Below are 13,854 nucleotides of genomic sequence, written 5' to 3'. Positions count from 1 at the left end.
ACATTTTCATACTCGTGAACTCGTGCACGCGGGTGTATGTTTGTTTAACCGACCACCCTGTGCAAGCATACGTCATCGCCTACTAGCCGACGATGGTGACTGAGGAGCGGGCGCGTATAGGGTACTCGTTTTGCGTGAAGGGCTCTTCGTTGAAAAGGCCATTCATGGGCATCTAAGCATACAGCAATAAACGACACGTATTTAACACACAGTTAAAGACCACGCAAAGAGCGATGGCGCGAAACATCTTTTGCGTAAACTTAGCAGACAGGAAGGGAGCGATCCAATATCCTAGTTGACATTAGGAGATAAAAATGGAGCTGGGCAGGCCATGAAATGCGTAAAGGAGATATCTGGTGGACCGCTGGAGCTACAGTATGGGTGCCAGGAGAAAGGAAGCGCAGTCGAGGATGGCAGGAAATTATGTGGAGTGATGAAATTAGGTAATTTTCCTAAGCAAGATGGAATCGACTACCACCAGAAAGAGGTAAATAGAGATTGCTGGGAGAGGCCTTCTTCCTGCAGTGAACATAAAATTAGGATGTTGATGATGGTGACCTATAGGTAACATTCAGTGTGTATTATTTTATTTCTTATATTTGAATTTTTCTTGGAGTGTTCAGGCAGCAAAGCCAAACTACGGTAGACACTTGAACGGGATGGTGCGCTAAGAATAAAACACACCGGGAGCATTTCTTTCATTTTTTTATTGCGATGGCAGTTATATGAACACTTCAAGCCAACTTTCACTATCGTCGTCGGGTCGGCGAATGCATAGGCGTGGCCCCGGGCTTTCCACATATTTACGTACATGTATCCTATATACTCATCCATGCTGTATATACGCGTTATATTGATAAAATAATCAATAATTAAGGTTGGTGAGACCAGCACTTACGTACTCGACTAATTATTCCTCAGAAATGTGGGGATGGTAGCTCACGAACGTATATCACGGCACATAGCATTCACCACGCATGCCTTTCATACTAAATCTTCATAAACTAATGAATAATAAATGTGCAAAGCAATATCAGAGCTGACACCTGAAAGTAGTGAAATGTTACTGGCTCGGCTCTTTATGGGTAGCGTAATAGCTAGAGCCTGTGTCATGTCATTGCAGCCCATACAGCGCGCGTTCAAGATTTCATAGGGCTCCTCATCAAGTTTGGTCATTTTCAGCCGGTAAGCATGCAATGCGGCCTCGCGATCGCGTTTGCACAGTATTCCGCCTCTGCGCACAACGAGAACACTTGAAACTTCAAACCGAACACCACGTGCCATTCTGCGCGGAGCCGCGCCCCCACCCGGAAGGTCGAGGCGAGACGCACAATCGCGTCTACGGTAATGCGCATTTCTGACGAGTCACTGACCGCGACACGTGACCTCGGCAATTATTCGAGACTCCCGCAGTTGTCTGTTTGATCCGTTGCTCCACTAGACGATTAAAAGTTTAGAAAAATAATAACACCTACAAACGGAATGTTCGCGATTGTTTGTTTCATTTCGCGGTATAGCAGGAGGGACGCAGTGTACTTCCGTTTCGTCTGCTTCTTCCCACATCGTGAAGGAGCGTGCGGAGAAAAGAAAACTACGAGTATGTGCTATTTTCCACCTGGCTTCAGCACGCCACGATCTGCTCGCGTGTTCTGCGGTGTTCGTGAGGCACTGAGCCACCAGGCAGTTGTTCTCCTGCACAGCGAGCAAAATAATGCGCTGCGCGGAAAGCAGACAGACGCAATAGCTACCGCGCGATACCTTTACCGGAAGTGCGTGATCCTACGGCACCGGTATGGGTACAACGCAGGGAAGGAATTTCGCTTGCGGAGGCTGGAGACGTCGACAAGTGGAAAGAGCGTCTTTATTGGCGGTGAAGGTCACCTCTTGGGAACATGGAATGCGACATTTTTACTATTCCTATCCCTGCTATTGTGGAACCAATTCGAAAACATTATTCCAGTAGAACCCTCCCTAGAGGGCACGTAACAACTTCCAGCTTAGAACCAAAATGTGCTATGTGGCGTGGTGACCGGATCTTTAGGGGTGCCAAGAATTAGAATTCTCGCGTGCCCGTGTGTACCTGGAACACCATCCGAGAAGTGCAAGCGTAACGTTGAACCATGATATCGCAGTCATTGCTTCACCTAGGAAACTGCAAGTTTTTTGTACCGTACACAATTTCCTTTTTATTATCTCCTGTCGCAGGTAGCGAAATTCTTGTCATTGAACTGGATGACTCAGAACATAGACATTATTTGCATGAAAAATACCAATGTATATTCAACTAATTCACCAAAAATGCACTACAATCTTTTTAATTAGCTCCATTACTTCACATGTTGCACTAGCGAATTGTAGCCGGTTAGTTGTCAAGGCAGAGACGCTTTGAACAAATTTTCAGAGGGCAGCAGTTTCCAGATACTTATTCCCAAAGTTCATGGTGAAATCCATGCGCGTTCCCGTTGCGTTTGCTCTTCGACGCATAATACGGCGGTTTCCTAACTAAGTGCAAAAATAGCGCAGTTTCTATCGCAAGTTTCTCAGAGCACATCTTGACGCGTGTGAGATCCTTGGAGTTCGTTCTAAGTGGATGTGTTTTGCAGGCTCACCGTCTAAATTTCGTAACTTGAAATATATTCAGTAACGCAGGTAATTAAACTGGGCAATGTGTAACTTTTTGTTCATTAGTCCAATACGCGTTTCAATTTCTGGTGCTTCCGTGTCAAGTAATCTATAACAAAGACTAAAATCCTACCAGACACAGGCATTATTTAAAAGTTCGTTATGAGCTCGCTAAAAAGAATAACTTTGTATTTGTTCCCATGTTCTTCCCGTGCGTTAACTAACCGTATAGCTGTTGTCGCCGTCAAACGAATGCGGCTCCAAAAGCTCACCAGTTCCATTACCACTTCGGTGGTTTGTGTTCCGATTTTTTAAATTTATTTCCGGATTAATAAAGGGATCGACCCACCGCGCATTCAACAGTAGGGTCGGTGTCATTTGAAAAAGGGTGACTTACCTATCACAGCGAACAGCACCGTAGTTGGACGCTAAGCTGGTTTCGCCTTGCTCTTATTCAATTGCGAATCTGGCAAGATTGTTTATTAAGAGAGTGATCAAAATTCTGGCGACCTTAAGGCAGAGCGAGCGTTTGTCGTGCAGTCGTACTCGTGCCTTCCGTACGGACCCCGCGCCCTGCACCTCTCCGTGAGCCTGTGCGGCGTCGCCTACCCCGTCGCCTGCGCGCTCGCCATGTTTGTGGCACTGCGACGGACGCGCCACCTGTGTGCGCAGACGCTGCTGGGCACGCTGGGCGCCGCCTACATCACGCTGACCGCGGCCACCAGCCCCAACTCGCCGCTTGTGGACACCGACGCTGGAGCATTCTTAGTGGTGAGAGCCCCCGCTTCAGTGTGATCACTGTGAGCCCCCGTTTCAGTGCCACGTGATATCCTTTAAGCATTATGGAAGTTATAAAGATCACCTGTTGCAGATAACGTAACTATATTCCTTTAGTTAGATTATTTAGAAAGGCGGACAAATAGTTTCATAGATTTCAAGACCCATATTCAACTAATTAACAAGTAGACTAATTATATTATTAATAATTCGATTTATGGCACATATTGTAAGTTACACATCCTAAGCGACGAGTTTGTCAGACGTATCCACTCGAAATTTTGTAGTTTGGAGATATGCGCCATCAACCGCTGCGTAGCAATGCACTCTTGTTCCATTTATATTTTTACAAAAACGCTCAGTTTTGCACTGAATCAGAAAAGTAACTGCCACGCCTATGTATTTCGTCTCACACTTTGGGGAAAATATCTCGATACTGGTGTCATCCTGGAACATGATTTAATGTGTATACTTCTTGCACACTCGCCAGTGGACCTTTTCACAAATTCCGCCGCGCCACCAAGCGGCCGCGCAAAGCACTCTGGGAAAACGGAGCCCCACCGCGCCGCGCTCGCGTCTTTCCGTCCGCCTCTCCGACTGCGCCCGGCCACCGGAAAGGCTTTCTCAGCCATCTCGTCATCATCGCTGTTTCTTTATCTTCCTGTTGTGTCTGTTGTTCCTTTGCATGGCATGACACAGTTGGATGTTGCATTCTGCCGCCGTGGATCACCAGCCGAGCACGGTAAGTAGACGCAAAGACCGGCGTTTGCCCACTGCATGTTACGTCGAGCCCTCGCCGCACATTTGCGCATTGCTCCGCTGCTGTACACGAGGCATAAATGCATACTTCGAAATTATTATGCCCAGCTTGCAGGTCTGTGTTTCGTTGCTGCTGCTGTTGACAAGTCATCAGACAGCTTGGTCTGGTACTGATCGTTCGCGGTCGTGTTGTGTCCATTTCAGCAGCAACCGAATGAGCGTGCGACGTTGGTGCCATATATTCGGAATGCTATAACTACCTTTTCCGACGCGAATATGTGTCCGTGCAAGAGGAGGGCGAAGGTTTCGCCGCTAGCGCTTCAGCCATCACTTGGGCGTGTGATGTGATGTCGCATAAGATCGCGCTCATATGCATGTTACGTGCGATGAAAGTAGGTTAGGCAGGTTGGCTGGATATTTTCGGAACATGGAAAAACTCTGTGCGGTTCTGTCCATATTCGCGACACCGCGCTGCGATTATACAAGTACGATGCTTGCATCAAAAGTGTCACTGTCGAGACGGTGGCTCTTGAAATGCTATCGTGAGGCAAGTACGATGTGAACTTCCAAACCGAGAGCAAGCGCAGAAATTAAGTTTCAGTGAAAATATTCAGACGCCAGTTCTGGAATAGCTAATAGAAGTTACTTTCCATTACCAAGAACAATATTAAGTTGTTAAAATTTTCGTTCTATAACTGTACGGATAGTTTTCTTTGTTCTTGGTGTCTGTAGAGTAGTGAAGTAAAATGTTTCTTTACAAGTGCTGAAGCATTGAACGAAAGTAAACTACTGATGAAGTTTTGTGTTAATCTCGCAGGTTTTCAATGGCATGCGGAATTTCTTCACTTCACTGATTACCTAGAGTGTACCTATTACTGCCTCCCATCCTAGAGCTTTGAAAGAAATTTTCGTTGCTTATCAGTGACTTATTTTAGTTGCAGAAAACCTTCATATCTACGTTTACATAAGTAATCAAATGGTCACTCCTAGAAGGTATCATTGATTTGTTTATCTTCCAGGCACCTCTGCAAGCCGTGGAAAATATTCAGCCACTATCCCTGCGTCTCCCGAAAGGACCGTGGACTAAACAGCTGAAAGGCCTGTACCGAAGTTTTTCGGAGAGCTCCATTTTGCAACACAAGAGGGTTCTATCTGCTTCCAAACATTGTGGTGCCGGCTATAAAATGTTCAAAGCTGAGAAGGTTCACGATGCACTGCTCTGCGAAGCTGGTGGGCAGGTGTGCCTCAAAGCCACTGTCGAGGCATCATTTTCTGTGTCTAAATGCTACAAGGTAGCTGCAGCAATTACATCTGATGGGCCGTGAGGAAAGGCTGTTGCAACTGCCGTGCAGGAGCATCAGGAGTGTGCAAACATTGGCAGCTCTATTATGGTTTGTTCTGGACATGAAGCACTCTGGACAAGCTTATATTCAGGACACTGCTTCGTGCACTGGAAAGCCAAGAGCCTGGGCGACTGGGACGAAGCGTGGGAACATGCGCACGTTAAAGTTTTCTGATTTGAACTTTGTGAAGCATGTGCCCAACAAGGCAAAACAAAGAAAGCGTGCGAAAGAAAACGCACGTGTTCAGTTAACTGAAGGAGACATGCAAGGACTGCATAAAACACTGTGCGAGGAAGACATGCATCATATGCTGCGTGATACCTTGCGGGACAACTCTTTTCTTCCAGTGCCCCTGCCAGTCATCCAGCAGGATTCGGTGCCACCGAAGCTAATGCTTAGGCTCCCCGCCAAGGTGCTGTGGAGCGAGAATGTACCAACAGGCTACAATTTTGAAGACTGCTCTCTCACACTCGAAGAAGCATGGGCGCTTGAAGAAAGCACAAGAGACCAGGGCAGCTCTTCTACATGGTCCTTTGAGAGAGCAAAGCGCCTGACTGCGTCCCACTTTGGCGACATTGTTAGCCCCCAGAAGCCAGTAGATGAAAAGTTTTTGAAGCGAGTTTTTGGATCAAGCACCTTGCAAACCTTGCAAATATGAGGGACGACTTGCTTAATGAGGAGAGTGCTGTGCGGCGGTATGTTGAGAACGGTGCGTCGATTGAAGTGTACCATTGCGGCCTGTGCGTCAACCCTGGTGTAGCAGTACTCGGTGCCACACCAGACAGAGTAGTGAAAGATGGTGATAGCATTGGCCGTCTGGAAGTGAAGACTCTTTCAGCTGCTAGAGACCGAGGAGAACTTCTCAGCAATGCCATTCAAACTGCATCATACCTGAAAGATGGCTTGCTTCGTACCTCGCACAAGTACTATTATCAGGTACAAGGACAAATGGCACTGACGGGACTTTCCTGGTGCGACTTTTTGGTTGACAATGGCGTTGAGTGTACAGTCCAGAGGATTCAATTTGACAGTTTGCTCTGGACCAACAAAATGATGCCCCGACTCCTGCAGTTTTACAGAGACTATAAGCAGTGCCAAGTTCTTTCAGATTGAAATTTACACAAATTGCGCGCAGTCAAGTCTTTGTTTTCATTAACCTCCTCGTTCCCACAATATGTACTTCTCGGCCTGTTCGAACACATGGGAAGAAAATAGTGAACAGGCGAATTTAACAGTCCCAAAGTGGGAATGTTAGCAAACATGGACAGCGTATTGGAGAGCTCCTGATTAATTCAGACAAACTATGGTTTCTTTAACACGCGCTGATATCGCACAGCAGACTTTTTAACACATGGAAGTCACACTGCTTCCCTAATGCATGTGCACAATGACTGTTTGCTATGGCGCTGAGCAGTTTATATTAAAAGGCCTCTAGATCTCAATCCTTCTGATTAAACCATGTAAACAGCCAAGAAGCAGTATTTTTGCAGTTGGAATAAGACAAACAAGAGTTGTGTGTGCATTTTGTTTTTAATTTTTCCGCAGAGGTAATACAGTAGTGTTTACACTTCTGAATGTATCATTCATTTGCAAAGTCTGCTTTTGGCAACTTTTTCATTGCATTGTTCTCCACTTGTACCATATTGTTTTTATTGTATGTTTTTTCAGTGCAGTACAGAAGTGCATTGTGTAACAATGTACAAAACTGAGTGACGGACAAAAAGTGCAATTTCTTTTTGCTAATCATTACAGAACTGTCATAAGCTTACAACATTCATCAAGTTATGTGCTCAATGTAGTGATATTCAGTGCTCAGATTTCTTATTTATTTGCAATACATAGTGTAAACAATTATTTCATTGCAATGTTCTTCACTTCTACCCGCATATGCTCCATTTTAAATATTTTGTGCGTGTTGTTTCATTACAGCACAAAAGCACTTCCACAATAAAAGTGGGCAGATTGAGATGGTTGTGGGGCAGTTTGGTTGTTTAGTCATTTTAGAGCTGTAAAAGGAGTGCAACTTTACAAAACATAAGCAGTATTCATGCAGTGCGTCAGGCATACTAAGTGTTCACGTTCCTTACTCTTTCCAATGTTGTGTTGAGAAGTAAAGCTTGTTTTTGACCAATACGGCATTGCAGTACCTGTTCATTTCCCATGTAGTAGAACACGCAAACTGACACACATTTTCTGTAGCATAACATGCCTTTATTTGAATACTTTTGATTTTTAAAAATGTAGTATTGAAGTATAATAAGCTGATATGGACAGCTTTAGGATCGCAGGCCTTTCAGAGCCTATTTTTTTATTTGCTGCTTGCTAGCATCCTCTTCTGGTACACACTCTTGGTACGATTCTCAACAATCAGCTGGTTTATGTGCTCATGAAAACCAAGTGATGGTCAAACTTATTAAGTGACTATGCCCATGAGCTTTTTTGAAACAGCATCACCTTTGCTGCTTTGATGACCATTCTGTCAACATACAAGTTGGCCATCTTCAGGCCTTGAAATAGATGACACTCATATTGATGTGATAATGTTCTGTCAAGTTTCACTGACTGAAGCAACAAACAGATAAGGAAAAAAGGGGTGTCTTTGTTTAGCTATGCTTCTGTGCAATGCAAACAAAAGTAAGATACAAATTAATATGAAGAGGCTAAGAAGTGACGAAAAAAAATTACCGACGATTACGTTACTTCCTAATGCGAAATTTGAGCGCAGCAAATAAGCTGTTTCACCTTTTCGATAGATTGAGGCAAAGAAATCGAGCAACACATGTATGCGCTATCACAGAATTTTTTTTTATTTTTCACACGTATTCCTTTAACAAAGACTCCACTAACAGTTCATGACAGTCATGAAGGAAGCTTTGTGGTCGGAGAAATAGACTGATATATGTTCGACTTGGTACACCAATGCTTGATTCTCAAAGACGAGATCTATACAAGTGCCTCGCGAGGTTGTCACAGCCGTGGGACGCGTTACGAGCGAGAGGAACGGGATGTTCTCCCGCATAAGTGTTAGGAAATTGCTGTTTGTCTTTATGTCAACATTAAAGTCCCCCACTACTAACGTCGGTGTGGATCGATGGACGGTTAATGCGAGTTGCAGGAAGTGCACGACGCCTTTCGTGAGTGCGGTAGCGGACTCACGAAAGCGGTATCAGTCGGTCGCTGCTAGCGCTGGGGGGATGAAAGGGGGGCGGAGCTGGTTACGAGGCCGACGACAACGCCGAAGACGACGCGAAACCCAGGAACGGACGCCAAAGAGCCATTTGTGTAGCCAGCCCTCCTCCACAGTCTCTCCTCCTCCCTTCCATCATCCTCCCTCGCCCGGAGAGCCGACAGCGCGCATGCGCGGCGGCGGAGCAGATTCGTCGGCGAGGTGGTTACGAGGCCGACGACAACGCCGACGACAACGCCGACGACAACGCCGACGACGACGCGAAACCCAGGAACGGACGCCGAAGAGCTGCGCTCTGAAAAATGTGGCGGAAGGAAGTATTGTGGGGATGGACAACCTTAAACAGATTTCATTCTGAGAATGTGCATATTGCTTGCGAACAGCATATGATTTGTACATTGTAGTGAGCAATCACTATTTTCAAAATGCTTTATAAACTCAACTTTGGTCCTGTCAATTATATTATGAAGACCCCCTTAAGTTAAACTCCGCATAATATGAAATTTGGTCTATGTCGATGCAAATTATCGTTTGTCGACTGTGGTGTTCATCAAATGCACTACAAGCACTGGGCACATTCTGAAAACTGCGATTGTTAAATACTGCAGAGGAAAACTTGTGTTACTTTCTTAGGTAGCTGCAGTACTCTATTCTCTATTAAGTAAGGACTCATTGGTAAAATTGTTTAGATAACAGCAAATCTTCCACAGTTTGTTCAGTTTATGAGCCATAACATTGGGGAAAATGCTCTTCAGTATGCGAAACTTCTTCACTTCTCTGATGACGCATTCAACGTGTACTCTCAGGTTGGCAATCTCCCTCGTTTTGGTCTCTTCAGCGACTGAAGACTGCTGCTTTCCGTTCAGCATGGGTGGCACATTTAGGCTAACACCAATTTCATTTACATCATCACTGATAAGAAACTCTGTGTCTGCCATCACGCTATCTCCGGGTTCAAGGAGATCATATAACCCACTTTTCCTTGTAATCTCTTTGTCTGATATCCTGCCAGGAGACAGGTCCGAGACAAAGGAGATAAACCCATCAGGCGTTGTCCCCAGCAGGCCTTTTGCTGTATTGTGACGTTTGTAGGCACTGAATGTGTCACTCTGCACAGTGTAATCAGATGGGGTCTCAATAAAAAGTTCTGTACAGTCCAGTATCACACGAGTTGAAGGATAGAGAGCCCTGAAAGACTGCGGCATGCACCAAGACACAGTTTCATGTGATGGTCACACTGGGATCTGAACTAGCACATCACTCAGGAAATCTACCCAGTAAGACAATATGCCGCTTACCAATGATGTGCTTATGGCAAAACGGAATGCTATATCCTGCTCTAGGAGACCGACTCATAACCTGCACAAGCAGATAATCAGCTGCTTCCTCACACTAACCTTAGGTCGTCGGCCAGCTGGCGAGTTAGTTGTTCTGTGCTTGGAACAGATAAATGCAACGAAGCATTCAAAGCGTTTCAGTGAGGAGAAGCCAGTGTAAAACCTAAGCTGCTTTTCATCCTTGACTAAGTCTTCAATATGAGCACTTTGCTTAGTTCTCTGCTTATCTCTAGCCCTCTCAGTCTTTTCGTTGTGCAGCAACGAACGCAGTTTAGCTACTTCTTCAAGGAAACAGGTATTCTGTCTCAGCTTTTCATTCTCTTGCTGTAGTTGTTCACACCTAGTTGCAAGCTCTGCAGCCCTTGCTTGGTAATGATGTGCTGCCTCTGATGCTGGTCCCATGGAATACATATGGTCGTAGTCTGGAATGAAGCAATATAAAACAAATATGATAGGCTGCATTTCGCAAACAGTTTTTATATGATGGCAAGGTCAGGTGGGAAAAGTGAAGCCAGATTTATATGAAGTTGTTTATATTAAAAATAAGCATGCAAAATAACATAAAATGACAGAAACAAGCCATAGGCAAGAGCTTAACAGCAGGTGCAAAACACAATGCCAGGATTATATCTTCGTGCTCTCATTTCCAATTCCTCAATCTATTCCATTCTAGTTGCATTTTTCAATAGGTCTTGCTGTACATATACACAACATTTCACAGCGAGGTTACCTGCTGGTAGCTGGGGATGGATGCTTGATGGAGAAGCAGCTGGAAGAAGCACAGGTGAAGTAGCTGAGAGGTTCTCTGCGAAGATAATTTCAACATACTTTAACAGCGCGGCTGTAGCTGCAAGACAGTACCTGAATTTAAATAACCTGAATGAGCGGAATAACATTCTCTGGAAAACGAACTTTTTAGTAACTGCTGTAGCAGAGCCAGCTCATAAAGGGAGGTACAAATCTACAATCACTAATAACGAGAAAGCCTACTGCCACCCCCCCCTCCCCTGAAAAAAAAGTCATTGCGTCTGCTGGTCACGGGGAAACGAATCCAAACAAAAAGACAATGATAAGGCCGCGCTCCGTTTGTAATGCCGACCAAATCCCATCTGTGTGTGTCTCCCTTCGCACTTGCGCATGTTATGCAGTGTCAAAATTCAACAAGTCCGTTTACTTGCCGGCCATTAAACCCACTCCCTTCCTTCTAGCGAAAGAAAGTAAAGCACTATAGCAGCGACTGGTTCGCTTTCCACATTCGAAGCGCATTAAGCTTAAATGGAAAAGAAGAAAGGCTGTTACGTACGTTGCTGAGATTCCACTTCAACCGTGCCGCAGATGCAGAGTTCGTCCTGGATATAGGCTTCCTGCGACATCACCACGACGCGCTTTATGCGGCGTCATTTCCCAGCGCCTGGCAAACATAAGGAAGCATTAGCAGCAGGCAACTATCTCCTCTTAAAGTGGCAGTCTTACCCGTAACCACAGCAGGTGTCCGTTCTGGATACACTCGGTATGGAAAGATCGTGGGGAGACGATCCATGTATCCCTTGCGCCCGCTAGTGTTGAAATGCGCACCACATATATTGTGGTGCTTTGAAGGCTTCCACAAGGTAAATCGTCCTTCCGAGCCTTGCCGATTTATCCTGCGCACCCATTCTTGCTTCAGCTTGTTGTCCTTGGGGAATCCGTGGAATGATATGTTTTTGTCCTTTCTTGTGTTGTTACTACAGCCGGGCACACAACATGTTTGACCACCACCGCGATTCTCCTTTGCGGACATGTCGAACGTCTAAAAAGCACCACGAAACTGCAGAAAGATTAACAGCTAACCACCACTACAGTCCACTGCTAGATATTACTAAAAAACACCAACAACACGCACGAGAAGACGCACAAGGCCAGAAAACTGCGGCAGAACAAAGCAACACGTGACAGCAGCTGGCAGGCGAGCGTAGAAAAAGGGGGAGACGATCGCTCCGTTCTCCCATCATGCTTTGCGCGGATCCGCTAGGGGATGGCGCGACGCTGCAATTTGTGGAAAGGTCTATTGCAATAACTACGGTAAAGTAATGAACTAAGATAATATTTCGTCAATTTTCGTTAATTTGTTGAATATTTGTTTCGATTTCTCGTGCTATTAATGTCTGAGTCTTCGAATAAACTTGTTCAACGATAAGAATATATGCTATCTGCAACAGGCGATTTTTAATACTTCCATATAACTTAAAAACGATCATGCTGTATAAAGACCCCCTAAGCGTGTATCAATATTCTTTTTTCCTTTCTAGGATGAACTTTCTCTCTCTCTGTACTTTCCTGTTGCTCGTAGAATTGTGATTGTGACTGATCGTTTCGCCACCATAGTGGTGTATGGATTCCTTCTGGTATCGAAGTAGCGGTGTATGCCTTCATGATTTTTCAATGGATGGCGCACGGCCGCATTATTGTTTACGAAGCACCACGGACTGTTGTAGCAGAGCGGTAAGTTGGCCCAGTTGGTGGATGTTCATATTGTAAAAGGGGATACTGCGCTAACTACACACGAATAAAAGTAGAAGTGGTCAGGTCGCGTCCTGTCCACTTCTACTTTTGTTCATGTGTGTTTCGCGCGGCATCCGTCCTGTCCACTTCTACTTCTGCTGCCCGCGTGTTTTTACCTTGATAGCCCCTTTTTACACCCCTACGAAGTGCCTTGATACATGTATCAAAGCGCAGCACCAGTAAAGACCTACATGCCTATTATAAAGAAAACTAAAACATGTCGCCCATACAAGGTATGTGACGTGTAAGCAGTGTTAATTAAGGCATCTGCGGGAGGGGGATACATAGTACCACGAATAACCTCCTGTGCCCTCCCGCTACTTTCACCATGCGTGTGTTATTATTCACTGCGTAAAGTCACTCCATCGTCTAATTTTTATCTTTACCTGGAGCTAGCACGCGCACATAGTTGTGCGCTTTCTTCTGGGCTCACGTTTCAAGGCACCATAAGATTATAATGACGATGATGATGGCGATGATATCAACATTGCTAGGAGTGGACAAGTGTTCGCTGAATTGTAGCGTTATTATGATACCTTTGACAACCTTACGAAAGCAACATACCAATGAAGCTCAAAAAATTTAAATTCATTAATGTACTTGTGAAACCTCGACAGGCAACTTAAAGACTGGGACAACCACCGTAGCAGCTCAGCAAAAGGTCACGAGTTGAATTTGCCACCGTAGTAGCAGCGTTTAGGTCGATGCTCCTGTTTACGGATAATTTTAAGTAGCTCGAGGTGATCCGGAAGGTTCACAGCCCGCCGCTTCTACGTCCCTGTATGTGCCTGTGTCAAAGGGTTCGCAAAACCTCGTCAGTCAATCAATCACCTTTAAAGTCAATCATGCCACGAACATTCTCCACGAGTACGACTGGTATTGAACTAGTCGATAGCGAAATGCGTATATGCATCTTTTTAACTCAGCTTATTTATCCATGTTTCAACTGCCAGCTACGCAACCTCGTACCATCTATCTAAATCTGAAATTTCCCACAGCGTTTGGCTTCCTTCATTGTAGAACACTGAATAGGAATTATAGAGAATAGGCTTCTGGTATGCCAAGTTGTAGCACGGTAGAAGCCAGTCAAACGTGAAGTGAGAATCAGGATGTGGCCTGACGAGCTGTCATGACCACGATGGGGTAACTCAATCGACAGACGGACAAAGCAAATCAATTGTCTAGCTGTTCACTGATGTCGCAGTAATGAACGTCGCAAACGTCCACAATATATGCTTTGACAGACGGTGTAGCGGAGGACTCAAGGTTAATTTCCGCTATCTGGATT

General features: G+C 45.2%; 1 protein-coding gene and 1 long non-coding RNA gene across 5 annotated transcripts in view; one reads left to right on the top strand and one right to left on the bottom strand.

The window, feature by feature from the left end:
• LOC135897014 (solute carrier family 52, riboflavin transporter, member 3-A-like) overlaps positions 1–13,854 on the top strand; it is a 66,176-nt gene that overhangs the window by 38,146 nt on the left and 14,176 nt on the right. For 2 of the 4 annotated variants that reach the window (XM_070522525.1, XM_070522526.1), the window contains 2 exons: positions 3,163–3,393; positions 5,178–7,626. In XM_070522525.1, coding sequence (XP_070378626.1) covers positions 3,163–3,393; positions 5,178–5,483 — 537 coding nt within the window. In that variant the 3' untranslated portion in view covers positions 5,484–7,626. Of the gene's footprint in view, positions 1–3,162; positions 3,394–3,889; positions 4,142–5,177; positions 7,627–13,854 lie in introns of those variants that run through there. The other 2 variants (XM_070522528.1, XM_070522527.1) reach the window with 2 other exon arrangements.
• LOC139047636 (uncharacterized) lies at positions 10,404–11,416 on the bottom strand. Its single transcript, XR_011507277.1, has 3 exons — positions 11,329–11,416; positions 10,756–10,830; positions 10,404–10,447 (listed from the first exon to the last, which is right to left on the bottom strand). It is a non-coding gene; the product is annotated as an uncharacterized lncRNA (long non-coding RNA).

The sequence above is a fragment of the Dermacentor albipictus genome, chromosome 7 (assembly GCF_038994185.2).
Source record: "Dermacentor albipictus isolate Rhodes 1998 colony chromosome 7, USDA_Dalb.pri_finalv2, whole genome shotgun sequence".
In the NCBI taxonomy this organism is placed as follows: Eukaryota; Metazoa; Arthropoda; class Arachnida; order Ixodida; family Ixodidae; genus Dermacentor; species Dermacentor albipictus.
This window is presented reverse-complemented; position numbering and strand designations above follow the sequence as displayed.